General features: G+C 38.6%; 3 protein-coding genes across 3 annotated transcripts in view; 1 reads left to right on the top strand and 2 right to left on the bottom strand.

The window, feature by feature from the left end:
• The first annotated feature begins 316 nt into the window (after positions 1 to 316).
• LOC103462176 (gonadotropin-releasing hormone II receptor-like) lies at positions 317 to 7,638 on the top strand. Its single transcript, XM_008404798.3, has 4 exons — positions 317 to 476; positions 2,012 to 2,600; positions 5,701 to 5,905; positions 7,109 to 7,638. The coding sequence occupies exons 2-4, from the start codon at positions 2,052 to 2,054 to the stop codon at positions 7,621 to 7,623; spliced, it is 1,269 nt and encodes a 422-aa protein (XP_008403020.1). The 5' UTR covers positions 317 to 476; positions 2,012 to 2,051; the 3' UTR covers positions 7,624 to 7,638.
• Positions 7,639 to 8,494: 856 nt separating this feature from the next.
• wdr93 (WD repeat domain 93) lies at positions 8,495 to 17,261 on the bottom strand. The gene is made up of 16 exons (XM_081604869.1): positions 17,247 to 17,261; positions 15,423 to 15,512; positions 15,010 to 15,211; positions 14,453 to 14,517; positions 14,254 to 14,332; positions 14,090 to 14,175; positions 13,317 to 13,401; positions 12,976 to 13,102; positions 12,712 to 12,773; positions 11,819 to 11,905; positions 11,592 to 11,726; positions 10,528 to 10,735; positions 10,377 to 10,437; positions 10,123 to 10,279; positions 9,884 to 10,052; positions 8,495 to 8,751 (listed from the first exon to the last, which is right to left on the bottom strand). The coding sequence occupies exons 1-16, from the start codon at positions 17,259 to 17,261 to the stop codon at positions 8,628 to 8,630; spliced, it is 1,752 nt and encodes a 583-aa protein (XP_081460995.1). The 3' UTR covers positions 8,495 to 8,627.
• Positions 16,670 to 26,071, bottom strand: part of LOC103462177 (RNA polymerase II elongation factor ELL2-like) — a 33,571-nt gene continuing 24,169 nt past the window's right edge. The window contains exons 6-12 of the mRNA XM_008404799.3: positions 25,585 to 25,709; positions 25,125 to 25,227; positions 23,250 to 23,724; positions 22,340 to 22,391; positions 20,458 to 20,629; positions 20,289 to 20,333; positions 16,670 to 19,680 (exon numbers count right to left, since the gene is read on the bottom strand). Coding sequence (XP_008403021.2) covers positions 19,570 to 19,680; positions 20,289 to 20,333; positions 20,458 to 20,629; positions 22,340 to 22,391; positions 23,250 to 23,724; positions 25,125 to 25,227; positions 25,585 to 25,709 — 1,083 coding nt within the window. The 3' untranslated portion in view covers positions 16,670 to 19,569. The remainder of the gene's footprint in view (positions 19,681 to 20,288; positions 20,334 to 20,457; positions 20,630 to 22,339; positions 22,392 to 23,249; positions 23,725 to 25,124; positions 25,228 to 25,584; positions 25,710 to 26,071) is intronic.

Here is a 26,071-nt window from a genome sequence, read left to right as displayed (position 1 = left end):
TGTTACATATAATCTTTGGAGAAGGGGGGAAACACATTTTCTATTATATTTTCAAAAGGAAAGTTAGGACCAAGTGATATTATTGACTTAATAGTTCCAATGGCTGCAAAAAGTATATGTAAAGCTGCTGTATTGATTAACAGGGAAAAAATGACAAGTTAATACAATAACCTCTATTGTCTTCCTTTTAAATCAGCTACTTTTGTTGCTCTCCATTTAGTATAAAAGGATTTATCCATCAGTACAAGAGAGAGAGAAAAAGAGAGAAAGAGAGATAGAGTTAGTGTGAGGAGCTGGCGTTAAGACCACTCCTCCGTAGGTGAAGCAGCTCTGATGATGGATGGATGTTCAGATAAAGGTGCAGCAGAAGCTGCAGAGGAGCTCAGAGTGACCCGCTGCGGTTCTCCAGGAGAGCGTTAGCATGTCTTTCCTCACAGATTTCCAAACATTCCTGTTTCTCACAGCCTCCGTCCACGGTAAGCTTAAGTTTTATTTCCCCTTTTCGATATTTTGTTTCTGTTTGGGATAGATTGCAAAAATGCATTCTGTGCCGTAAACATTTTTGTTTATCTGTTTTCTCATTTGCTTTAAGATTAGAAATGCTAAAAATGATCAACAGAAGCATTTCTCTGGTAGGAATTTTCTGGCGAATGAGCAATAAAATGCCATCTGTGGAGAGAGTCAGCAGTCGGTAATTGGGTGGGGGAGTACAGAAGTGGAAAAAAAATATCTTCAGGACGTTAAATGTTACACATGTAGTCTGAACTGTATGTCTGCGTCCATGTAGATATTAGTCTGGCTGCAGTGATATGTTTGTACGTAGATCTGCATGTAGTAACACACAGTGGGATAATGTTACAATTCAAAATAAAGCAACCCAGTTGTTTTAAAAATCATCAGATGAAAAAGCGAGTTAGCATTAGCCCAGCTTTAAAATATCTGATGTAGTTTTTTTTTTGTTTATGGCATTTTTAAAATTTATTTCATCATGCAATTTCTCGATGCTGAATGTAACCTGGCCTCTAAGAGCCAATAAGCTCACAGTATTTTCTATAACAAATTTATTCAACTCGCCGACACACAGTAAGATGTGATTTTGGAGCTGAAGGAAAATGAAACATGGTTCTCAAAATGCTTAATAAAAAAAATAAAATCTAGAAAGTGTTTCCTGCATGTGCACTCAGCTCAAGAAAGCAAATAGATAAAACCTCTTGGAGTATTTCTACCTGATAAGGTTTTTCTCCATGTTTCACATCTCAGTTTTATAAACTTTTCTGTGTGGACATTTATTTTCTTTTCTTTTATTTGTTTTTCATTTAGTAAAGTTATTGAAATAAATTTGCTACATTCCAATCTGTGTTTAAAATTTTACATGTTCAACAAAATTGGTGTGACGTGAATCTAATTTGTTCACTCATGTAAGAGCAGGTTTGTGATTAAAGCATAAACTCCCATCTGTTCCAACAAAGTGGTGTGTCAGCACTTCCCCTGACAACCACAGCTAAGCTGTTGGCAACAACTGTCACATGGTGAAGAGGCTGCGGCTAATCAATGACTACATTAGTTGATGATTATCTTGATAAATGATTAATCACTATTAATTAATTGTAAATCATGGCTAATGATTAATCAGATTAGCCATGATTAATCGTGATTTTTCAGATTAATCGTGATTAATCATGGCTAATTGCTATTAATTGTGATTAATCACTATTAATTGTGATGAATCATAATTAATCGTTTATGTAATAATTCTATTTAGAAGCTAGAACTCTTGATTAAGGTAAATAATTATAATGACCAACGTTTAATATTATATAAAAATCAATTTTTATATTGTATGGCCTCCAAAGTGTCCCAGTTTGGTCCTTTCTGCTAATGCATACCATTTACTCCTCGTGTCTCCCCTTCAGTAGTTATTCATGGCATGTTTGTGGCTTTGTGTGGACAAGCTTCCTGCTCCTCCACTGGTACCTGTGCTGAATCCCTCTTTTTATCTTTCTCGTTGCAGACAACGGGCAAAATGCTTCCTCCTCCCAAACGTACAGGAAATGAACTCCATTCCGTGTGAGTCCACAGTGACCATGCGTGACTCAGTGGTGGACCTCCACGTCAACGTCACCTCCAACTGCTCTTTGGCCGCTTCCAACCTGACAGCCGCGGAGGACGTCCCGCAGCTCCCCACCTTCACCACAGCGGCCAAAATAAGAGTCATCATCACGTTCATCCTGTGTGGCACGTCGGCCTTCTGCAACCTGGCCGTGCTGTGGGCGGCTCACAGGGACGGGAAGCGGAAATCCCACGTCAGGGTGCTGATCATCAACCTAACCGTGGCCGATCTGCTGGTGACCTTCGTGGTGATGCCTGTGGACGCGGCGTGGAACATCACCGTCCAGTGGCTCGCTGGGGACTTTGCATGCAGGCTGCTGATGTTTCTGAAGCTGCTGGCCATGTACTCCTGCGCTTTCGTCACCGTGGTGATCAGCCTGGACAGGCAGGCCGCCATCCTCAACCCTCTGGCGATCAACAAGGCCCGGATGAGGAACAAAATCATGCTGGCGGTAGCGTGGGGAATGAGTGTGGTGCTTTCGATCCCTCAGGTAAGGTCAGTCGTGCTTGGAAGGCAACATGACCAAGAGGTCAGGTCTGATGTCAGCGCTCATGTATTTTTAGACGCACCGTTTAGTTACTTCACTCTCAGAAAGCCAAATATGTCTAAAGGTGTTTTGGTTTTACTGTGCATGTCGGGCTGGAACTGTCGATAGTTTTAGTAACCGATTATTCAGACGATTAATTGATTAATCGGATGGAAAACAAATATTGGCCCATTCTGCAGATAGTTCTTTTAACCACTTGTGGCTTTTTTATGTAAAATATTAGAAATACTAGATGCAAATAAACAAATAGTTCACCATCTTTAAAAAAAATGCAATAACATAGCATCCCTTTAGCGTATGCTTCTGATCATTTGTAGATTCATTGATTCATTTTTGCATTAAATGATTTATAGTTGGATAGCAAAATGTGCTTAATAGGAGATTTTGTATTTTATAGAATTTGAACAAGATAACACTGCGACAGACTGACGACCTGTGCAGGGTGACCCCCGCCTCTCGCCTGGAACGTTAGCTGGAGATAGGCACCAGCAACCCTCGCGACCCCAATAGGGACAAGGGTGTAAAGAAAATAGATGGATGGATGAACAAGATAACAACACAACTGGTCTCCTTGAGTAGTTCTGGTTAAAAAATATTTACAGACAACAATTTAAATCTTAAATGCAAATTTAAGTGTGGTTTATACAGTTTTGGTTTAATTACTGTTTTGAGAGTGTTGTTCTTTTTTGAGTCTTTATACTGTAGTTAATGATTAATCTAAATTAGTTGATAATTATTTCAATAATTAATAATTTCAGGCCTATGTGCATGTGATTTAAAGATTTCCATTTGAGCTAATCTTTAACCACCTTCTAACTACCAAACCAAATCCTATGTGTTCAGGTAACCAGTGGTTAGTTATCGATGGAAGTCTGTACTAACCGCGCTTTATCTGCATTAGTTATCAGCATCGGACCAATAAATTTCAGCTTACCGACAAAGGAAGTGCCTTGAAAAAATGTTAAAAACTTTTTTTGCACAAACTTCAATCCATTTTATAGAACTACAATAGAGATTTTATATAACAGAACAACACAAAGCAGCATGCAGCAAAAAGGAAACCGTTTTCAAATGTTACAACTGAAATCGGAAACGTGTGACGTCCGTTTGTAAATGAGACATGCACACCCAGAAAAGTTGTTTCTTTTCGACACTCTTCCGCAAAGGCCGTATTGGTACGGGACATGACTTAAACCCGTCACAAAGTTTGGTATCAGGCTCCATCTTTAAATGAGCTGAATACAAATGCATGCCACACCTTTCAGATCTTTTTTTGAAAAATGCTCAAAAAACATGTAACCCTTTCACCACGCTGAAGCTGTGAAACTTTGTATTGTTGTGGTGCATAAAATTATTTTGAGGGTAAGCAAACTTTTTCAAGGAAACACAAATCAGTTTCAGTTCAATTATTCTAAGCATCCAGAAAATGAAAGCGCTAGAGGAGGCATTAAAGCTATAGAGCATAATATATTTTAGAGTTTTACAATAAACTAATGGGAGTATAAATCTAAAAACAGCTGATTAGCTCACAATACAAATTTTAGAGTGTAGAGCAAGAATGAGAAGGATTATCCTGGAGTAAAATAACAGATATGAAAGTTGTGATTCTTAGCAAAGTTGCATTCCTAATGATGTTCACTCTTGATGTCAAATGATATAACTCTGAACAGAAGATCCCCAAAGTCACAGAAACAGCATATCATGCTCCAGTTAGCATGTGAAATGTCAAAGCTGATGACTGCCAAAAAAGAAAAAAAGAAAGAAAGAAAAAACCCTGAAGATGTTTGGCTTTTTGAAAGTTGAGAATCTTTTCTTTCTGAAATGACATGTCAGCACAACCTGGACCTACAAAGCGCCATCTGAATAAATTACAAGATCTTGGAACAGTTTCCTTTGAGCAGATGTCACAGAAGCAGAAATTATTAGCCAGCATATCAATGCAAACTTCTCATTTCAAGCCAAGCGTTGTGTTTGATTTTGCAGTGATATTCTCTGAAGGTATCTTCAGAGTTATACTTAAACAATGTTCCAAATCTCATTGCTTAGCAGCGATAAAGTACAAAAATAAATAAATAAAAAATCTCCCCAAACTGTTCTGGTCAACTTGTTGAGTAGTTCTGTTCAGAAAAGCATGTTCCTGTGTTAGAATGTCCCAGTCAAAGCCTAGACCAAAATCGGGCAAGACTCAAAAATAGTTTTTCAAAGACTCAGACAGGAAATTTGTCTGAGTTTAAACTATTTGGGTAAAAGAAATTCAGTCTCTAGATGTATAAATCTGACAGACATCAAAACACAGTGAAAGGTAGATTAAGTATTAAGTCATGGAAGGCTGAAATCACCCTAAGCTGTTCAGTGTTTGCTTGTTAAAAAAGACCTCTCACATTTAATTCCAATAAAATAAATACATTTATGTTGTCCAAAAAAAAGATGAAAAGCATGAATAAATCTGCAGGATACTGTAAAATGTCCATTCTTGAGTTTATATGAGGTAAACAAACCAAACCACGGCCTCTCCCAACTTTATGGCTGGTATGATTCATAGTGAGGAGCTAAGGGGTGTTAGACTGCCGTTGGGTTATGCCATGAAAATGAGAGGAAAGTTGCACCCTGCTACTTTTCCCACACAGATTCACCCTGCCTGTGGAGATTTCACAGTAGTGACTGTTAGCATAAATCCTCGGGTTGCGCCACTTTTTCATTTAGCCTTGAAAAACACTACAAAAAGTGAAGCGAAGTGTGTCAAGGGTGAGGGAGTAGGAAAACAATCTGTCACAGAGAAATAAAATCATTTAAGAAGACAATGATCCATGTTGGACTTGGCAGCAGATAGTTGCAGTACGAGCTGCAACTATTTTACACACCAGTTATGGAAGTTCCTATCAATCCACACAACCTTTGAGCTTCTTGGTGAGACAGATCTCACTCCTGTTTGCCCAGGCGAAGCATGTGAACACAACAGTGAATTATGAAATTAGAAAACAATTTTAAAAAACATAATGCCGGACTGGTCATTTCAACCGACTAAAATGACTTTCCTCCTCAGATCTTCCTGTTTCACAATGTGACCATCGTCCATCCTGAGAAGTTCACCCAGTGCACCACGTGGGGAAGCTTTGCCACGCGTTGGCACGAGACGGCTTACAACATGTTCACCTTTTTCTGCCTGTTCCTGCTGCCGCTGGTCATCATGATCACCTGCTACGCCAGGATCTTCCACGAGATCTCCAAACGGCTGAAAAAGGACAACCGTAAGTCTGATCTTGAGTGAATCGGTTTGTCTCGCTACGTTCCCAAAAAAAGATAGCACCGGCAGCGCTTTCTGCAAGGGAGCTGACACGGCTCTAGCATGATGAAGGAAAAGGATGAATTCATCTGAGGAGATGTGGAGCAGCCGAGGAAGAACGTAAAGCATGAAAACTGAGGGAGGGGAGACGGTTAACACAAACGGAGCTGAACTTAGGCTACGATCCACTTCCCAGTCGGAAAAATCTACTGGAACGCCCTCCAAAGTCAGGGAGCAACTCCTACTACTCCCAATTACTACTTGTAAGGCATATTTGGCTGCTCCTCGCATAAACAGTAGTAGTGAAATGTGGCAGAGACTTGTTTATTTTACGGAATATACGAGAGCGAAATTACTGGAAGCAAAGCTTAGAATTACTTTGCTTAGACTCAAAAGGAGCTACAAACCGAGGGGAAATGACTAACGCAGCTTTAGGAAAATCTATTTAATTGCACTAAAAACAGAGCAACAAAAGAAATGAACTAAAATGGCAACATCTTTCTAACAATAATGAACAGAAAAATTAACTGAATATAACCTATAGAACATAAATGAACAAGGAAATGATCAAAACCCAAACAACCACTATCCTAATAAACAGACTGGATGCAAATTACCTGCTTTTATTCTCTAACTTACTTGATGGGTAAGATGAACAATTTCACGAGGTTTTGTTCATGTAGAGCAGCAGAGAGTAAGGAGGGGTGTACATGAGCATGATTAACAACTTTAAGACCCTCCTCCTGGCTCTGATTGTTTGTTTCTAGTTGGTACTGGGTGCACTGGGAGAAGGAAGAGGAGCTCGATTTTTTCTTCTTTTTTTTGCAGATTATCTGTTTCAGGACTGGGCGATTATACGAACAGTTTTAACAAATATGTAAAAAAAAACAACAACCATTATTTATGAAAGTTATATATTCCCTTTGCAGCTTTGAGGCCTCAATTCTAAATTGGTTTGTTGCTGAAAATGTGCAGCATAAATAAAATTACTTTAGTTTATCTCTACAAAGTAAAGCGTAGCTCTCATTTCATCACTGCACCACTCCTGAAAAATAACCTTATGACCTGCTCATAGAACAAACAATCATCTTTTTTTTTGTTCAACAAATCTTACACCACAGTAAACCTGTCTGTCTCATTCTAAACCTCCAGTCTCGTCTCTCCCCAGTGCCCACCAGCGGAGTACATCTGAGGTGCTCCAAAAACAACATTCCCAAGGCCCGGATGAGAACGTTAAAAATGAGCGTCGTGATCGTCTCGTCTTTCATCGTCTGCTGGACTCCGTACTACCTGCTGGGCCTCTGGTACTGGTTCTTTCCCGACCACCTGGAGGACAAGGTGTCCCACTCGCTGACGCACATCCTGTTCATCTTCGGGCTGGTAAACGCCTGCCTCGACCCGCTAATCTACGGCCTGTTCACCATCCACTTCAGGAAGGGGCTCCGGAGGTACTACCCCAACGCCGCCTCCGCCGGCGACGCGGAGAACACCACCGTCTTAACCGGATCGTTCATGTCGCCGGCCCTCTCGCTGTCTCTGAGGAGAGAGTTGAGGCGCCTCAGCCAGGAAAAGATGGTGCTTTGCGGCGACAGCCACAGGAAAGCAGAGCCTCCCTCGCTAAGCAGCAGCTGTCTGGCAGAGGACAGAGATCTCCAGCAGTCCAGTCCAGAGAGCATCTTGTGAGAAACATGATGAGAAGCAGGGCTGGGTGATAAATCGATTTCATCAACTAGTCACATTTTTTCTTTTTGAAGACTGGATTCCCCCCCCCGACTCCCCACCAATGCATTCGTTGGGTTTCTATAGTTCAAAGTGATGTCTGCGGCGCCACCTTGTTTCGATTTATGTGGCTTCTATTTATTTGGACTTTGAGTTCAGGTCAGCTCTACGACAAAATATAAAGGTCAAGCTAAACTGTATTTTTTAACTTGAATAAAGTGTTACATTTATGGAATACAGTCGTAGTAATAAGAAAATAAAGTCATGTGACAATAAAGTCGAAATGATACAAGATTAAAATCTTTTTATCAGAGCAAAGTTGCAATATTAGGATAACAAAGCCGTCATTTTCCGAGTACTCCACCACAAAAATTAACAAAAAATGTATTACTGAAGCTATTTCTTTTTAAGTGACTTTTTTCTCATATTTTTAAGATGTTTTTCTGGTAAAATTGCGTCTTTATTCTGCCAGTACTATTCTGCTATCTTTTCTTAATTAGACAAGCAATCTCGTAACTCCGTCATTCAACTCACAGAAAGGATGATGGAAATAAAAGTCACTTTTTGAAAATATTTCCTGTCATTTGAGATTTCTTTTTGTAGAGAATAGAGCACAAAAGAAAAATCTAACATCAGGAATTGAATCTTGCGTGAAAAAAAATAAATCAGTTTTTATTTTTAAGCCGCATCGCCCAGCCCTGATACTAAACACGAAGCAAAGCTTCAGGATGCAGTCTTTTTTTTTTCAGCTGTTTTATTCTTAAAAAAGAAATTTCATGAAAGTGAGCAGCGTTTTGCAAATTCTAATCTGTCAGTAGCTACAAATGAAATGCATCCACTGTGTCTGACTCAGACTAGCTGCTGGCTCATGTGCTGCTACTGAGTTCAAACAAGTGCTGAGAACAGCGAAACAGAAGTAGGTGGCTCTGAAGAAATAAAAATGTCATACTTCACATCCTATTAGTAGCTCATTTGTTGACGTTATTGTGATGTTTGTGGCTCCGATGTGCGTGCTGCAACACCGACTCGGTTTCCTGCATCTTTCCCCATGTTTGTTCAAGAGCTTTGTTCCTTTCTTCCACAGACTGCGCTCTGCGGAGAAAAACAGGAGAAAGCAGCTACAGCGTAAATATGTGACGTGCCTGTTGTTTGATCTGATTCATTCTGGGAATAAAATCTGTAAGCATATAGAGTTGCACATTGCAATGTTGCAATGTTTGCCTTTTTACAGGGTCCTTCTCGTTTTTTGTTTTTTTTGGCACACTTTAATGTTTCAGACCATCAAATGATTGTAAAATCAAAGATAAACTAGACCAACATTTCTTTTCTTCGCTAAAATGTATTCAAACCAACTTGACTCTATGTGAAGAAATCACCCCCTTGTTAAATTGACCTGTTCAAAGTGACTTAAATAGCCCCTATCAACATGAAATAGACGAAAAGATCTAAAGAAAAAAAAAATCAAGAGCAGATGAGAAACAAAGTCTACATACGACTTTGTTGAGGGTTATAAAGTCGTTTTTAAGGCTTTGGGATTCCATCAAATCACACGGAAAGTCATGATCCACAAAGAAACCAGAAAGCAGGGGTAAGCCTTCAGACCAAAATTACTCTGTAAGTACATCAACGTCTCACTCATAAGGCCAGACAGCTTGCAAGCCTCACTTTCCGCACTAAAGTCAGCATTTATGATGATTCAGTAATAAGAAAGAGTGACTGGGCAGAAACGGCACATATAGGAGAGTCATAAGTGAAAACCACAAAAAAAGAACCCAAAGGTCCCTCTGATATTTGCCAAGAACATCTTGATGATTTTTGAGAAAACATTCTGTGGAGGCAAACAAACTTTTCTTTTTTTTTTGAAGGTGTTCATTCCATTACATCTGCCATAAATTTATGGAAACAGGAGTTCTGCTTTCAACCAGAAAATCCCGAATGAAAAACATCCAGCCGTCAAGTGAAGCTCAAACCCACTTTGGTCATGCAGCAGGACAAATATTCAAACCACACCAGCAAGCATGAATGCTTAGGAGTGGCCTAGTCCAAAAACAAGAGCGTCAATTTTAAGAAGACACTCCAAAGTGTTTAAATATAGACGGAGTGAAACACAATTACCAAGCAGCGATGATATGAAATGTGGTCAAGTCCCAAACGTCAACTGAAAATGATTCAATTTAGATCAACGGTGACGATCGACAAATCAGCCACCGTCTGGAGACCTAACCTTTGCTCAAGATAGATGTTGCAGATTTCCTCCAGGGTACCATGGTGAAATGCTGCTGGCTGTCTGGGACAATCGATGTGAGGCTTAATGATGTCAGACTGACTGAAATAGAAGACAAAGAGCTGACTCTGGTTTTGGCTCTCCAACAGATCACTGGTTTCCTGGTCACCTGGCAGACAGATGAAAGCCTTCAGCTGCAGGAATGAGTCTTAGGCAAAACGCAGGGTCGTAATAATCACCTCGTATGAACAGCGCTCGCTGTTCGGCGTTTAGCGTGTAAACGGGATTGTAGAGTGAAGCAGTTTGGTGGGATGTCGGAAGAGTCAGGTAGCACACAGTTTCTCTGTTGATGGCTGCTGTCAGGAACATTTTCCCACTTCTTTGCATGATAAGTGACTAGAAAAATAGAAGCAGTACATGGATACAGCAGACCGGAATAATACTGGTTGAAAAACGGTGCATTTTTGTCATCCGACATATCATGTGTTCCTACCACAGCCTGCAGGAAAGGCACAGATATAGCAACAGTCGGGAGATCCCTGCTGTCTTTTGGTCTGTAATATTAAATTGAAAATAAATGTGTCAACACAGCACATTTATTTTGTTTCGAAAGGAAAGTGTTAAATCTGTAAAATTTACATAACCTTTCAAAGAGCTGGACGGTGCTGGACCGCATGCCTAGTCCTGCAGTCACTATGTAAACCTCTCCGTTTTTACACGACACCAGCATACCGACCGGTTCTGTACCCACGATGTCACAGTCCTGAGCAGGAACAGACCAGTTATCAACAAACTGTATCCTGGAGAAGGTGATGGTTTTTCCTGGTACCAGAACAATGGAGACCGGGGATCCTAGTGGGAAGACAAGACAAAGTAAGAATTAAATATTTTACTAACTACAGTCCCCAATCCTTACTTTTTTTACTCTTAAATAAGCATATATAACAAAATGTGAATCATCAGACCAAGAAGCAAAACCTCTTGAGTCATTCAGAAAATATTAACCAGGGTAGGGATAGGGATAGGGCTATAGGGTTAGGTTTGAGAATTTTCACTCAAGGTAAATTCTCAGTTTTCTTTTAACTGTAAAGGCAATCAAGTAAGTAAGTTGATTAAAACTTATGGTGGAATCCTAGGACGTACTACAAAATAAAAAATAACTAAAATTAAGAGGATGAAGCTATAAAATGATGAAAATACAGTGATAATATTATGAGAATAAACTTGAATGGGAATAAAGTCATAATATTACAAGAATAAACTCATAACATTATAACTTTATTCTCTTACTGTTATAGCTTTGTACTAATATGATTTATTCCCCCAGTATTATGACTTTATTCTTGCTATTTTCTTATTTAAATTTTTTCTTAGCATGGCTCTAATTCTCTGTCGTAAAAACTAAACAACCTTTATACCAAAATTCGATGACTGACAGCATCAAATGTTTTTCTGAAATTCAAAAATAAGGCTTAAATCATGCCGCATTAAACTAACAGAAGTTTGTCACGTGTCAATAAAATGACAGATGTCTGAGTTTAGCTCTAAAGCTAAAGATGACTGGATGTGACAACTTCACTTCCAACGAGAAAAGCTATTTCTGAAAAGAACAAAAAAAACAAAAAAAAAACAAAAAAAAACATAATTTTCTCCAGTCTACCAGGTGAATAAATCATATTCTTAGAGATTCTCTGTAAGGTTTGCTCACGAGATTGTCTGCTCCAGACGCACACCGTAGCATCCTCAAGCCCGAGAGCGATTAAGTAAGTACATCTGCTGACAGCTGAGCAGAGGATTTCCTTTGCATTTGGCAACAGTATTTCTGGCACGGGTGCCACATCTGCTTCAACAATAAACAAACAAAAAACAAGTGTTTGTTACAACAAGGTGTACAGATTCTGAATATTTAAAATAAATAATTAGATGTTCTTCCTGATTTGATCTTTGGGTTTTTTTGCAGCAAATACTGAAGGAGGCTAGTGGATCCGCTCCACCACACAGCGACAGCCACAGGGAGTCCTGCTGAGAAAAACGATATGTTTGCTTCAATTTGGTGTTTTAATAATAGATGCATTCATGATAATTTTTTATAGGCTTTTGTTAATTGATGTGATTTTTCTTCAGGATAGAATAAAAATAAAAAGGTCTAAAATCATACATACATGCACTTTAACTACATTGAAGGTAAATGTTCCTTAGCACGTTGCAAAGAACTGCATCGGTGAAACAGGTTGCTTCAACGTCAACCCTATACAAAAATGTTGACACTTTTCTTAGAAGCTTGGTTCACATTAATAAACCAACTAATTTAAATAAAATTAGGGAGCGCAGTCAAATGTTCAAATATTCTAAAATAATAGCAGCTTGATATAACTACAAAAAACAAAAACTGGAGGATGTTCAAACACGGATTCAGGTCCTGTACCTGTATCTTGGCTGCTTTGCAACTTGCATTGTAAGATTTTATTCGGGGTGTTTTTGTAGATATTTGACCTTGCATTAATTATTTGCTATTTAGTTTAGAAAAAATGAAAACTTGTGCACCACTCCTGCTTCTAAAATCAAATATCTAGCATCATTATTAAATTGATTATTAATATTAGTTCAATTTTACTTATCAGAAAAATAACAATGTGTTCAAAATTCACTAACAACGGCCAACACCAACGTTAACGATTAATAATTGACAGAGCCGCAAAAAGAATAGAACTGATATGACATGACATGCACAAAATAATGAGTGCATGTGAATGTCTCTGTTTAGTTTTGCATAAATCACAGTATTCAGCTATTACAGAATGCAACAAAGTGCCCTTTGAATTCCAAACCTGGGTTTGCTTTACTGTCACCAGTTGGCCCATCGCAAGGCAGGAGAAAGTGCTGAGTGCAACTGGTGGAAGAGACAATGCAGAACAAGACGATCGTTAGAGTCTCGAGGCTTACGGCCCAATGAAAATGACACAAAAGCATAAAAAAAGCTGCTTGTGCGCAGCAGCCTTTAAAATGTGTTTAATATGTTTTAAATTTAAACCAGCCTTACAAAAGAGAGAAGCAGTCTGCATCTAATCGCATTAGTGTCAATCTATACGCACCTCGGGCTTTCATGTGTCTTCTTTGTTGTTGCAGCATCTGAACTGAAGGAGGATTGGTCCTTGTGAAGACCGCTGCTCCTGATTATATCGACAGTCAAACAGTGTGTCAAAAAGTCCAATGGCTTTCCTGCAAATCAGCAAAGAACTTGTAAGATGTACAAATTAGTCGCATAAATCCGAAAGAACAGATGTGGATCAAAGTTCTAATGAGTAAAAACATTTTATTTATATATATATATATATATATATATATATATATATATATATATATATATATATATATATATATATATATATATATACACACACACGCACACGCACACATTTTTTTATTTTTTCACCTGTTGGAAGTGTAGGTGGAGAGATTTTCATCATCAGTGTAAAAGGAGACCATTTCATGCCCGATCCTTCGGTTACATTTTCATCCTGAGGATTTGATAAAGTGACTGAAAAGTGTGACTTCTTTTACCGATAATAGTCACATGGCGCCCATTCTACCAATGTCTCTAAAACAGTAGAAGGTTGATTTAGTAACAAAAAATGGAGAATGTTCAAATAAAGGTCCTACACCTATGTTTCTTGGATGCTTTATAGACCTTAGGTTAATCTAGAATGATGTTTGCATTTTCTGCATTAACCTGGAGTAAATTCTGACCCACACACTCACTAAGGGGCCGCGACCATGACAGAAATATTAAGTTGTGTGTCATCTGCATAGAAATGGTGAGAGATTTCGTAATGCTGCCCAGTTTAGGCCAGGAGGAGAACGTCGGATGAAAGCATCTCGACAATAGAGCTCTGTGGAACCTCGTACAGGATCTCATCCACCAAAACCAATGCAGAAGTTAATCACTGTTAAGACATATTGTTTAAATGTTTCACCAATGCTGTCTCAGTGATCAATAAGAACTGAAGAACTTCTTTTGTTTCTTGTACATCTATTGATAAAGTGTCAGAAGAGCGTTGGTTAGATATTGAGGTATCCAGATAAGACTTTTTAAGAAGTTTAATAGTTGCTTTTCTCACAACAAAGGAGAATTACATACGCACCATGTATAAAGAGTTTGCAGTTTACCTAACATAGCCAACGTCAGAACAGATCACTGGTCTTTACCTTTTTTTGTGATGACACCGTCTCTAGCTCTCTCAGCCATTGCTCTACAGGAAACTGGTAGACCTCTAGCCACACTACGCCATTGCCTGCAAAGATGAATGAAATCAGCAGTTTAATGTAAAGGTCTAATCATACGAGTTTGTGCTATGAAAGAAGTTACTTACAGCTTATTGATGCAGCTCCGTAATGCCCACCTTCATGTAGGTCAAACATCAGAAAAATGCTTCTTACAGTGACATCTTCCTATTTGACAAATGATTTATTCTTATTAACTTGGTTTTGCTTAAGTAGTATAAAAGAACTTTGTCCTAAAAGAAGCCAGCAAACAACAAAATGATAGCTAGCTGGAAGTAATATACCCACCATTGCGTTGATAATACTGAGAAGATGAACGGCGTCTGAGTGAAAACCAAACACTCTGGCAACACCTGGAAATTAAACACATAGATATTGACTTCCAGATGACACAAAAAAACCAAAGAAAACTTTAAGATTCTTATGAAACTCTCAGTACATGTGCTATCTTTAAGGAATATATTAATTTGACGAAAACGCTCTGCTACAATGTCTAGTAAAATTATAGCTGTTTTTTCATATTTTGTTATACCACAACACAAACTTCAATGCATTTTACAAACAGACCCATGTAAGGCATTGTAAGGGATTTTATTTATGGGAACTAAACACAGATACAAACTCTCTTATCTGTAAAAGACATTAAAAACCCAGGTTCTGTTTACTTTCCACTTTTGGAATTGCATACTTTCTGTTTGTTTATCGCATTACGTTGACTGTGTTAGTAATGCCAGAAAAAAGAAAAATACTAAGAAGTGTGGATACTTTTTTGCAAGGTACCACAACTGATAAGGAGGAATAGACATTTTTAGCATTAGATTAGTGGCAGGTCTGTGGGACTCTACCCATGTCATCCACGGTCCCAAGCAGATAGGTCATCTCAGCCATTCTGGTCATCTGGATGAAGATCAATTCCAGTTGTGGTTGAAGCCATTCTGCAACCCGGGTGAAAGAGGAAGCGCACCACACAGAGAGGCCCTGGCTGTGAGCCAAGCCTAGAAATCTGCCGTCTGCTGTGCATGTCAGACAGTTGGTGTTCTCTGGAAGCTGACGCAAAAGGCACAATTGGAAAGTATTGAAAAGCTTGCTTAAATTTGTCTAACAGAATAGAAAGCATGTCCTATTTGTGAGCTTTAATGCCTTTTTAATACAGACATTAGAACAAACGTAAAAAATGACATCCTTACTTGATTTGCTGTGTAATGCAGCTTATAGGTTTCGATCTTAATCAATAATATTGATTCATACTGTACTCTACCTGCGCCACATCGGTCAGTTCTAGAACAGGGACCTGTACAGGCTCTGGTTTGGCGTCCTCTTTGCCAGCTCCTAGCATGTCTGCTGTATCCTAAGCATTCAGTACATAAAATAATTATTTTTGCATTATAGGTTTACACACACCGCATATTAAGCTAATTTACTTTTGACGCTCAAGAAAATCAAACTGGACAACTTGATAGGCTTCGAACATCATAGCAACGGTTAGGTCGGTAATAATAGCATGACTAGGCTTGAAGCTGTTTGACATTATATAAATATGTTTTTATATTAGTTTTACCTTTATTTTTTGGAAATTTCCGTGAATAGCACCGTCAAGCAGTTGTCATGACAACCCAGGACAAACAGAAGTCACGTGCCTATTTATGACCGAGCCTGCGCACCCGGATGATAATGCTTACTATTTTGAGCCGTAAAATGTATTTCTGGAGCTGAATTTAGAAATCGGAATTTCGATTCGTTTCGAAGATTCGGATCATTTGGCCAAAAGGGTAACCTAAAAAATTATTGCATTTGATAAACACAGTAAAATAAATAAATAAAAAGAAACAACGCATTTACTTGTTCCAATTCTTTCCTAACAAAATTTCACTTATTCAGTAACGTTTTATCATTTAGACACGTAATGCGTATCTATCAAGTGGAATAATAGTAATACATGATTTTAAAAACAGTCTTAATTGTAAACATCTAGTTTTATTCAAGCCTTATGTCAACACTAGAAGCACTTTTTTTTGGTCTTTTGAGATATGTTTCTACACAAACAGAAACTGAAATTTAGCTAAACCTCAGTGAATGGAAATGTGAGCAGTAGTTTTTAAGTTATTCAACATTTTATTTGCTTTAATATATAACTTTACAATTATAACTATATGAAAATCCCTTTCAAAGCTTCTTGTAAAATGTATGGAAAATGCAGTAAATTCAGACATTATTCCCACTTCAAATGGTTCAAATCACACAGATCGTCTGTTCTGGAATAGAGGCACATCTAAAACATGCAGAGCAGGGAGGCAGTGAGGACCAGGGTTGAGAAACACTGCTCTAGACATTCAGACATGCTTGGTTAATTGCTCACTCTAAAATTTAGTGTGTGTGAGTGTGCACCCTGTGATGACGTTCCAGCAACAGCAAAAGAAACGCCGACATTCTTCAAGATGGATAGAAGACAAACTCATTTCTCAAACTTAAAGGACAAGTAAAAGACTTACTGCAATTAGGACTGTACCATTTTTAAACATTTTATTTTTGAAATTTTCATACCAGAATAAGAGAAAGTAAACATTGGTAAATGCACAAAGTCTCTCCTCCGATTCCTCAGACAGGCTCTTCTTTCAGCACCTGTGCGGCTCACATTGGTCCCCTGAAAATGATCAACACTTATCCAGAATGAGGGGGGAATCATTATGGGGGTTTTACATTAATGATTCAGAAAAACAAACAAATATATATATCAGTGATTCTTGAGAATAGGGACAAAATGGGTTTTAATTTTCCCATAATTTTTTTTTGTTATTTCTCAACCTTATGTATGCAAATATAACAAATAATGTTTTGGAAATGTAAAGATGCTAAATTTAAATGGAGTTGGAAAATATACAAAATGATTTTTAATTCAATTTATTGATACCTTTATAATTATTTATATGACTACTTATACCTAATTGTCATAATATATAATTTTAGTATTTCTTTAATTGTTTTAAACTATTATAATGTATTGAATTCTGCTCCTGGACAAGGGATTTTACAGGCATCATCCACCGACTACAATGTTTAAAATAATAAAAAAATCAGCAAATACCTGAAAAATATACATCGTTGTGCTCACATAACCCAGGTTAGTTTAGTAAGATATTTGAAAAAATTATATTTTGTGTATATTTTATTCAAATTTTGTGCTTTATCCATAGGACCCGTTTTGTCCCTATTCTCAAGAATCACTGATTATTATATATATATATATATATATATATATTGCATCAATGGTCATGAAAACACATTTATGAAACATAACATTGATCCTGATGATAAATACTTAAATATCTACTTTATTTATGAGGACTCATGAGTACCAGAGGGGATATGAATGAAACAGATGAGGACGGTAGTTTCTCATGTCCAAATGAACTACTGACTACTATTACTTTGTTAGTACCTAATAAACCCTAGTAAAATAAGGCAGACTGATACGCGTGTGTATAATGACCTCTTCTTCTTCTTCGTCATATTGGCAGTCTGAAAACCTCTACGTACAAACGTTTCACATTAAGGCTTCTTTGTCACTGACAACTTGATGACAGTCGGTTAAAAAAAGTGCAAGAATAGTGAGTGACTGCTGCCAAAACGGATTCCGTCTTGGAGAAAAAAAAAAAAAAAATGAAGGCTATAAGAATCTGCTGTGCAGGGATCATTGTGGAATCAATACAGAATCTGTAAAAGGCAAGAGAAGCAAGAGAACCCGAGGACGGGAATAAATGAGATGATGCTCTTCAATCTTTCCCCACGTCATTTCCCTGGCTGCATGCCTACCAACACTTTGATTTCATAGCTCAGATGACTAATGTCACAGGACAGAGATAAATAGGTTTAAAATAAATACGTCAGTAGTTTAATGCCAAAGGAAAAAAAAATAAACAAAAGAAAGAAATACAAGCTTTTTTTTCTTGTCTAGGTTAAAATACTTCAGCAGATGTGCTAGTTTAGGCATTTTGGTCCGTTTACCACCAGATGCTCCAGAGACGGGGGAATGCGGTTAATAAATACTTTAAACTTAAGTGCATTTTAGAGACAACACGGATGTCGGTTACAGTGAATCGACCGAGTCCTTTCTGTTCTCTTCAAAGGGAATCTAAATAAAATGGAAAATGACATGTCGTCATTTTAATCTCGTCACGTTTGTAAAACTATAAGTCTGGCTTTACGAACGTGAAACCTTTTCCCATTTTGTGTCACTGCAATCACAAACTTCTATGTATTTCATTGGGATTTAAACAGAAACAACGTAGCATAACGTAACATATTTTATAGAATCTTTATGGAAATAAAATCTGATAAAGGTGGCTTGGAAACGTGGTCTGCCCTCCATAAATAAACTCCAGTGCAAACAAACATCTCTAAAAGTCACTTTTCTAGTAAGCAAAATCTACAATAGCTGTTCAGTGAAGGCCTCAAAGGTTTGTCAGAGAAAAGTTGTGACCAAACAGCATAATGAAGACCAGGTCCTGGAGAATGTTATAGGAGGAGTTTAAAGCAGGACGAAGTGGAATAGTAATAAAAAAAAATCGTGTTGAACAATATAAAATAGCCTTATTAGGCATAAAAAAGCCTTTTGTTGAAATTTCTGGCCGGACTTTGCCACAAAAAAGGTCTGGTCCAAAAGAGACTAAATACAAAACAAAGAGGACCAACACTGAGCATTAGTCTGCACAACCTTAAGACATGACAGTGGCAGGATTATGCTGCGGGAATGCTTTTCTTCAGCTTAAGAGTTTTCACTGTATTTGTTTAAAAAAAAAAAAACACTATGTATCCTTTTTCCTTCCATTTCGCAATTATGCATGGCTCTGTGGCAGATCATGCCAATAAAATATGTCAAAGTTTGCCGTTGTAACCAAGTGTGAAAAAGTCCGGCACACTGTGACTCACCGTTCTGACTAAAATTAAAAAAACTTTTTAATAGCTGTGAGCAACGAATAAAGTTGATTTATGTTCACATGTGGGCTGCTTCTCCCATTCACTCCAGACAAGGTTCTTTCTCAAAGCTTGACTTCCACTGCAATTAGACAAGTTTAGGAGAATGAAAAGCACAAAAAAAACAACAACAGAAGCTGTAAGGAAATACAAAAGGAATGATTTCACAAGTGTCAAAAAAAAAGCAAAGTAAATAAGTTAAGGTCAAAAACTACATTGAAAAAAAGATTCCAACCAAATACCTTCCAGTGATTTTTCGCTCAGTTATATTATGAGAACTCGGGAAAATCTGTCTGAGGCTTTAGCAAAAGAGTGTGGAAAAAGCTGCAGTCTCCTTTCAAAGCTGTTTGTGTCACTGGTACAAATGCTTTGACACTCAGGTTGTGTATGCAAAGTTGATGGTTTAAAAGAAACAACAAAAAAGCAAACAAATGCTATGAAGAGGGCTTGGAGAGATCGTAGTCGTTGATGAGCTGTTTGATGTACGACAGTTTTTCGTGAAGATACTCGCAGCGCTTCTTTTCCTCCCTATAGTCTGGAAACTTCTGTGAAGAAAGGAGACAGCGAGTCAGGACATTTCATACAAATAACACACACTTATGTTTAAAGTACATCAATCCGTCCCCAATTGATGTCCTTTTACTTAAAGGACAAGTAAAAGACTGACGGCAATTAAGTCTTTTACTTAATTGCCGTGTTTTTGCAATTCCACAATTGCAAAATCTACATATTTCCGCACCTTTTCGCTCTAATGTATAATTGTGAGTATTTCAATTTTTCAACAAAATGGGTCAAAAACATTGATTTTAAATGAGTGCTTACTCCCACCTGCAGATGGCAGTATTTCCTACTTCTACTACACTGCTGCCTCATCTTCACTCCATGTCAAGTTATGGTCAATGATCGATTTGGTGAGTAACCCAAAGTCATATTTACCATCATACATAAGCGCAAATATTGCATATAATTTGTCTTGGTCTGTCATCTTACTGATGCTTATGGGTGAAATGTGACAAAATTTGATAAAAGTTGTACATTTTCAAAGCTTACTAAGGTGTAACATTTAAAAATTTGCTAGAAAAAGATTTTACAAAAGTAGAGCAACAAGAAATTTACAAGCCCAACATAAACCTAAACACTTAAGCGCCATTACCTTCCGAAACTTGCTGTACTTTTCCAGTATTTGGTCTTCCATAGTCTAAACAGAAAAACAAACAAACAAAAAAGAATTGCCAATTTATTGCAGTTGATTAAGATTGCACAAAACATCACATCTATCTTCACACTGCAGTATTTGTTTCTGATAAGCTGTAGATATGTACCTTATATTCTTGTGTGCCAGGAGACAGAGTCTTGATCTTGGAGCCCAGCTGAACAAACATGTGAGTTATGGCAGCGATCCGGGAGTGAAGGTCTTTGTACTCGTCGTACTCTGTGCAGAAATCCTCCTGATATCGCTGCCGTTGCTCCAAACTTGAGATGGGGCTGTACGCCCTGCAGCGACAACACAAAACCCAACGCACACTCTGTGAGGTGAAGATGGCAGCATGGATGTGGAAGTTTTAAGGAATAAAGGAGATTCAAAAGTTACTTTGTTTATATTTTAATCTTAGGCCTAGTCCACAAGTAGCCGGATATTTTGGAAAATGGATACATTTCTTTGCGTTTTGGCCTGAAATCCACACAAAATATCTGTTTTACACAACTAAAAACAATTATTTATAAAAACTTTGACCAAATTGGAGATCTCAGAAAACTCTAATTGTGTTTGCATGTGTATGAACATGGGAAAACAGAGAGTGAGGATCTCACGTTTGCGACAAATAATGCGCCATTATGCTGCGACACAATTCCCAATCAAAATTGTCTCAAGTCTTATTAACTTTTTATTCTAATAAGTTATTTAAAAGTACCTTCTTATATCTAAACACAAATGAACTTTCTGGTAACATGTTTAATTCCTAGTGTAACCCGGGGTGAAAAAACTGCCCTTAGTCCCGCCTTGCTGCCCCATTGGTTAGAGTGACAGTCAGTCACAGAGTGCATGCAGCCAATTGACACACTTGATGTCATTATTTAGGCTTGCTCCAGCTTTCCCCAGTCAGGTGTGAGGGGGAGAGCTGGAGACAAAGGAGCTACAGATCTGAAAAGATCCAGTGAGTTTGGAGCCCTGAAGCTGCCATGCTCCTAACTGTTAATGGAATTGGCCAGGTGATCCCTTTTTAAGGTAAAAGATGGCGAGCTTCTGAAAACTGGCTGGAGCCAGGAGAGCCCTAAAAATCACTTCATCCTGGTCTGTATCAGTTCCCCCTCCATCTCACCACTCAGGCACACACTCCATTATTCATCTCTTTATCTGAAAGAACTTGCGCTGGGACATTGTCAACTTAAATATCTGGATAATCCAACCATGGACTTCTGAATGTGTGTCGGTCAGACTTTGGACTGACCAGCGGGGAAGTTGAGACCAGTTGTGCACAAATCAATGAAGGATTGCCGCAGTACTGTGTATATTTTTTTTGTATTTATTTTGGGTTCTAAGTATGTCTTGTATTGTTCACTTTAATTTTTTTCTTCAAAATACATGGTATTGAAAGCAGTTCTTTTGTATCGTTTATTGATTACTGACAACGGCTCCAGTAGACGAATTCTAGTCTTCTGATTTCTTCCATCCAGTCCTTTTACACTTTAAATAGTGCTACACTAGCAGGAAGTTGTGGTTGTTTTGAAGCAATCTGATTGGCTGACAGGTAATAACTTTGCACTACACTGCCCCCTATGTGTTTGGCATGTTTACAACAAGCTTCAGGGAGGTATTTGTGTGAGTTCATGTGGATGAAAACTTTCCTGAAATTGATCGCAGGTGTGTGATATTACTTTTGTTAACAATATGACACAGATTTCTCTTTTATAAAGACCCGGCTACGTGTGTACAAAGCCTTAGATGTCAAAAGCTGTTTCTGTTTTCTAAAGTTGTTCCTCAGATCTGCGTTTCTACTCCTGCAGTGCATTAGTTTGCCACAAGATGGCAGCAAGACAGTCATGAAAAATTTCACAATAAGCTTATGACTCATCACAAAGGAAAAAAAACCCCAACTTCCATTAATAATATCTGTTTTTTGTCCAGTTAACGTCAGCGGAAAACAACATTTACCAGCAGAGATGGCACACAGATCAGTTACTTTATATCCTGTTTACACTCACAGTACGTAATCCAGCTTCTCCTCAGAGGCCGCAGCACTTGTGATGTCAGGATCTGCAGCAAACACACGAGATTAAGAAAATTCAATCAACTGCAGATGAGTCAGTGCAATCATCGACACGAGGCTCGGCTGTCCGAACGCTAAGCTCTGCGTTTTGGCTTCCCTGAGAACCGCGGAGCGTGAGGGTGCTTGCGCCGCACGTCTCGGTCGGTTCAGACGGGCTAAAAGCTCCTAGGTGTCGGGGGACCCCCCGCTCCGCTGGTGCTGTTTCTGAGTCACTCAGCCACAGAAGACAGCGAGGACTCATGAGGGGCTGGCTCAGGGGAGCAAACACTGCCACGCTCAAGAGATAATACAGCAGGAACACACCGCCCATGCTGCTGCCAGATAACCTCAGAGCAGCCTAAAGTCCTCCCTCTGGTCATCTGTTGTCAGGGTCTGTGGTTAAACTCTTATGTTAAGTGCAGCAACAACAGCTCTGACCAGGGTCGGATTTAGAAGATTAAGGGCCCCTGGGTTGGAGCCAGTTTTGGTGTCCTATCCCAGAATGATAAAAAGATGAATAAAATTAATGTAAATCACAGAACATTAATAGGGAGAAGGCCTGTCACAATAACAGATTTTGCTGGATGATAAATTGTCCCAGAAATTATCACGATAAACAATGATATTGTTTTGAGACCATTTTTAAGTAATATAATGGTAAAGGCATAATGATATAAGAACACATTCACAAATCTCAATAAGCTTTAAATTCTAAAGAACAATTAACTCTGCAACTGGGCTCAGCCAAAATTAAAAGAATACTGCAAGCAAACAAAGATGGCCAAAAATACAAATAAGGTAAATGGGCTTAAGGAAAACATATGGAGAAAAAAAACAAGAAGAAGAAGAAGAGAAAGAGGCCTTACTGTCAAGTTTCTCTGTGTTCTGCTTGAGATCAGGACTCGACTGCAGCCATTCGGCTCCTTTGTCACTTTTTAACCTCTCCCGCTCCTTTTCTTTGTGCTTTTTGGATTTCTTCTTTCTGTGCTGGCTGTTGTGGAGTTGCTGCTGAGTGCAGTCAGAGTCGACCTGCGGCGTTTTCAGCTTGTTAACGTTAGCGTCCTGCTCTCTTTTCTCAGAAATATGTCCGCCAGCCGGGCCGTGCTCGAAAGGAAAGCCACAGTGGGCCACAGTTAGGCCGCTGGGGTCACCAGGGATGCCACCGATCCGCTGAGGTTCAGCAACAGAGAGGAGACTGGGGTCGAAGGTCACAGTTGCATTATCATGTGCTCCTTTAGTGTTTGCGAGTCCTTTTGCCACAGACTGGTGTAACCTTTGGTCTGTAAGTTTTTGCCTCTTCGTAGAAAGTCTTTCCTGTGAGTCCAGGGGAACAGGACGTTTCTAGGGGAAGACAAAGGGAGCAAATGGAAAAACAGAACAGAGATAATAATTGCATCTAAAACATTCTTGGAAAAATCCCTTCAATCCTACATACAAAATGTCTCTACAACATCTCCAATGCTCTGAATGACACTACCAAACAAAAAAAAGAAACGCACATTTAACAAGTCAGGTTTGTTTAGTATTAAAGGGAACCTGTGTGCCCAAACATGACTGCAGCATTTAAGTGAAAACCATCATTGAAACTTTAAATTTGATGCGTCATAGCAACACGAATGGCAAGTTTCCTGTTAACTCTTATTCTGTAGGGGGTGCTGTGGTGGCGCAGGGGCAAAGCATAACCCACATATTGAGGCCTTGGTCCTCGTGGCGGTGGTCGCAGGCTCGATTCCTGGCCTGGTGACATTCTCCGCATATCTTCCCCCTCTCTCATTACCCTCTTTCCTTTAAAAAAAAAGTGTATATAACTCTTATTCTGTTGACGTTAATGCTGTGTAGTAATAGGATCTTTTTCCCCAACTGCGACTTGTTTTAGTTTAATGATGAGTTATATGATGAGTACTTGGAAAACAATTACAAACAAAGAGTCGGAATACCGACGGAAAAAGTCGGAGGTCTTCGAGCCAACCCAAGTTCAGCATCCAATATGGCTGCTGCTCGTGTAAAACGACATTAAGGTTTCAGGTAGGACTGTGCAACAAATCAAATTTACCGTTTCATTTAGTTTACAAATTAAATATTTAGAGCTAAATACTTAGTTTTCAAACTAGATTAAATATTTAGCTGCAAACTAAATATTTAGTTAGCAAGCTACATTGGCAGGATAAACTAAACTTAGTTCTGAGGTAAATACGTGGCAAGCTAAATATTTATTTTGCCAAACATTTAGCTTACTAACTAAATATTTAGTGAGCTAGTTAGCCAAGATAAATTTAGGACCGGTTTAAATACTTTGCAAGTTAATTAATTAGATTGTTGTCTCATATTTAGCTTGCCAACTAAGTATTTAGCGTAGCATAGCTAAATTGCAAATTTAATATTTAATTTCTAACTGACATTTTTAAATGTACTAATATTTTAAACAACCACCTACATTTTAATTATAACATATTTATGCATAACTTACTGAGAAAATGTGATTAAAATAGGACTTTGGAAAATGAAGCCCCACATTTTTGTGTCACAACAAACTAAATAACCTAAATCTTTGCTGTTATTTTTGCCTGTGTAGCTCAACACCACGTAGATCCGATCTCCAATCGGAAGACAAATACAAGGCAGAAGAACTCCAAGGGGCCACTATAACAGTAGACTGATTTTTAAATCAACATTTTTAAATTAAACTTCCACTGCCAAATCCTGCTAACATAAAGATTACCGACAACAAAACATTCATTTACCACAGCTGGGTTTTTTGCTGCGCTTGGGTCCTCGGGGGTCGCAGGTATTGACAAGTGTGCTTGAACGTTGCGTGATTTATTGCTGATGTGGGGCTGAAGTTTCCTGTTAAACACACAGAGAGAACAGGATATATAAAGCCATAAAAATACGCCGTCTGTGGAATTCAGAAAATGTCAAACCGAACACGCGAATTTATCACCCTCCATAAAGAAATGATTGAGACTGACAGGAGGAGGGGGGGCTAGCACCTGTCTGAAGCTCAAAGCACGGAAAAAAGTCTCCATGTTTGAGCACGGCGCTGTAAATACAGTCAGTCCCTGGCAGTAACAACAGTCCACACTAACATAGCATCTGCTTAGCAAGAAATATATATGCTCTCACCGCAGAATAATTAATAGTTTTAGTGACTCCATAAGTTTTGCTTTTTGTTTTGCCGTTGGCCCCGGGCCTCTAACTCACTTGGACAGCAGCCTGCTGACCAGCTGCTTCTCCTCCTCGCTGTAGCCTGGCCAGTCCCTCTGCACGTGCCTGTAGAAGTCGTCCTTCAGCAGGTAGCTGCTGTCTTTGGGATTCACTCTGGCCACCTGAAACACAGGGAAAACTCTGGTCATTAAGCGGAGCAACGTGGAAGACGATCTGACGTCTTGCGTCCAGGTTGGAGAATACTGGAGAGCGCTCAACAGCGGCAAGCACATGGAAGATGCAAGGAAACAAAACCTGTGCCAAGTTATGCGAGATAAAAACAGTTTATGAGGGAAATTCTTTAGCCTCATAAGTCTTTTATTCAGAAAAATACATAAACAGGCTACTCTAGCGTGGTTTTATGTGAAATCAAAATTTGGATGGGGTTGACAAACGTTTACTTATTGACTATTTATAAAAAGCTAAATACATTATGAAGGCTGCAGTTGTGCTGATTATTTTAGTTATCGATTATTCTAACAAT

This window comes from Poecilia reticulata, chromosome 3, assembly GCF_904066995.2.
Source record: "Poecilia reticulata chromosome 3, P_reticulata-male-v2, whole genome shotgun sequence".
Classification (NCBI taxonomy): domain Eukaryota; kingdom Metazoa; phylum Chordata; class Actinopteri; order Cyprinodontiformes; family Poeciliidae; genus Poecilia; species Poecilia reticulata.
This window is presented reverse-complemented; position numbering and strand designations above follow the sequence as displayed.

What these genes read in the sequence shown, in the direction of transcription:
- wdr93 (XM_081604869.1), bottom strand. An exon ending in TGACAGTAAAGCAAACCCAG is followed by an intron (nt 11,906 to 12,711) that starts GTTTGGAATTCA and finishes CGTTTTTCTCAG; the next exon opens with CAGGACTCCCTGTGGCTGTC. An exon ending in ACCGTCCAGCTCTTTGAAAG is followed by an intron (nt 10,438 to 10,527) that starts GTTATGTAAATT and finishes TTAATATTACAG; the next exon opens with ACCAAAAGACAGCAGGGATC.
- LOC103462176 (XM_008404798.3), top strand. Translation starts at nt 2,052, where the DNA reads ATGAACTCCATTCCGTGTGAGTCCACAGTGACCATGCGTGACTCAGTG. An exon ending in TGGTGCTTTCGATCCCTCAG is followed by an intron (nt 2,601 to 5,700) that starts GTAAGGTCAGTC and finishes TTTCCTCCTCAG; the next exon opens with ATCTTCCTGTTTCACAATGT. An exon ending in ACGGCTGAAAAAGGACAACC is followed by an intron (nt 5,906 to 7,108) that starts GTAAGTCTGATC and finishes GTCTCTCCCCAG; the next exon opens with TGCCCACCAGCGGAGTACAT.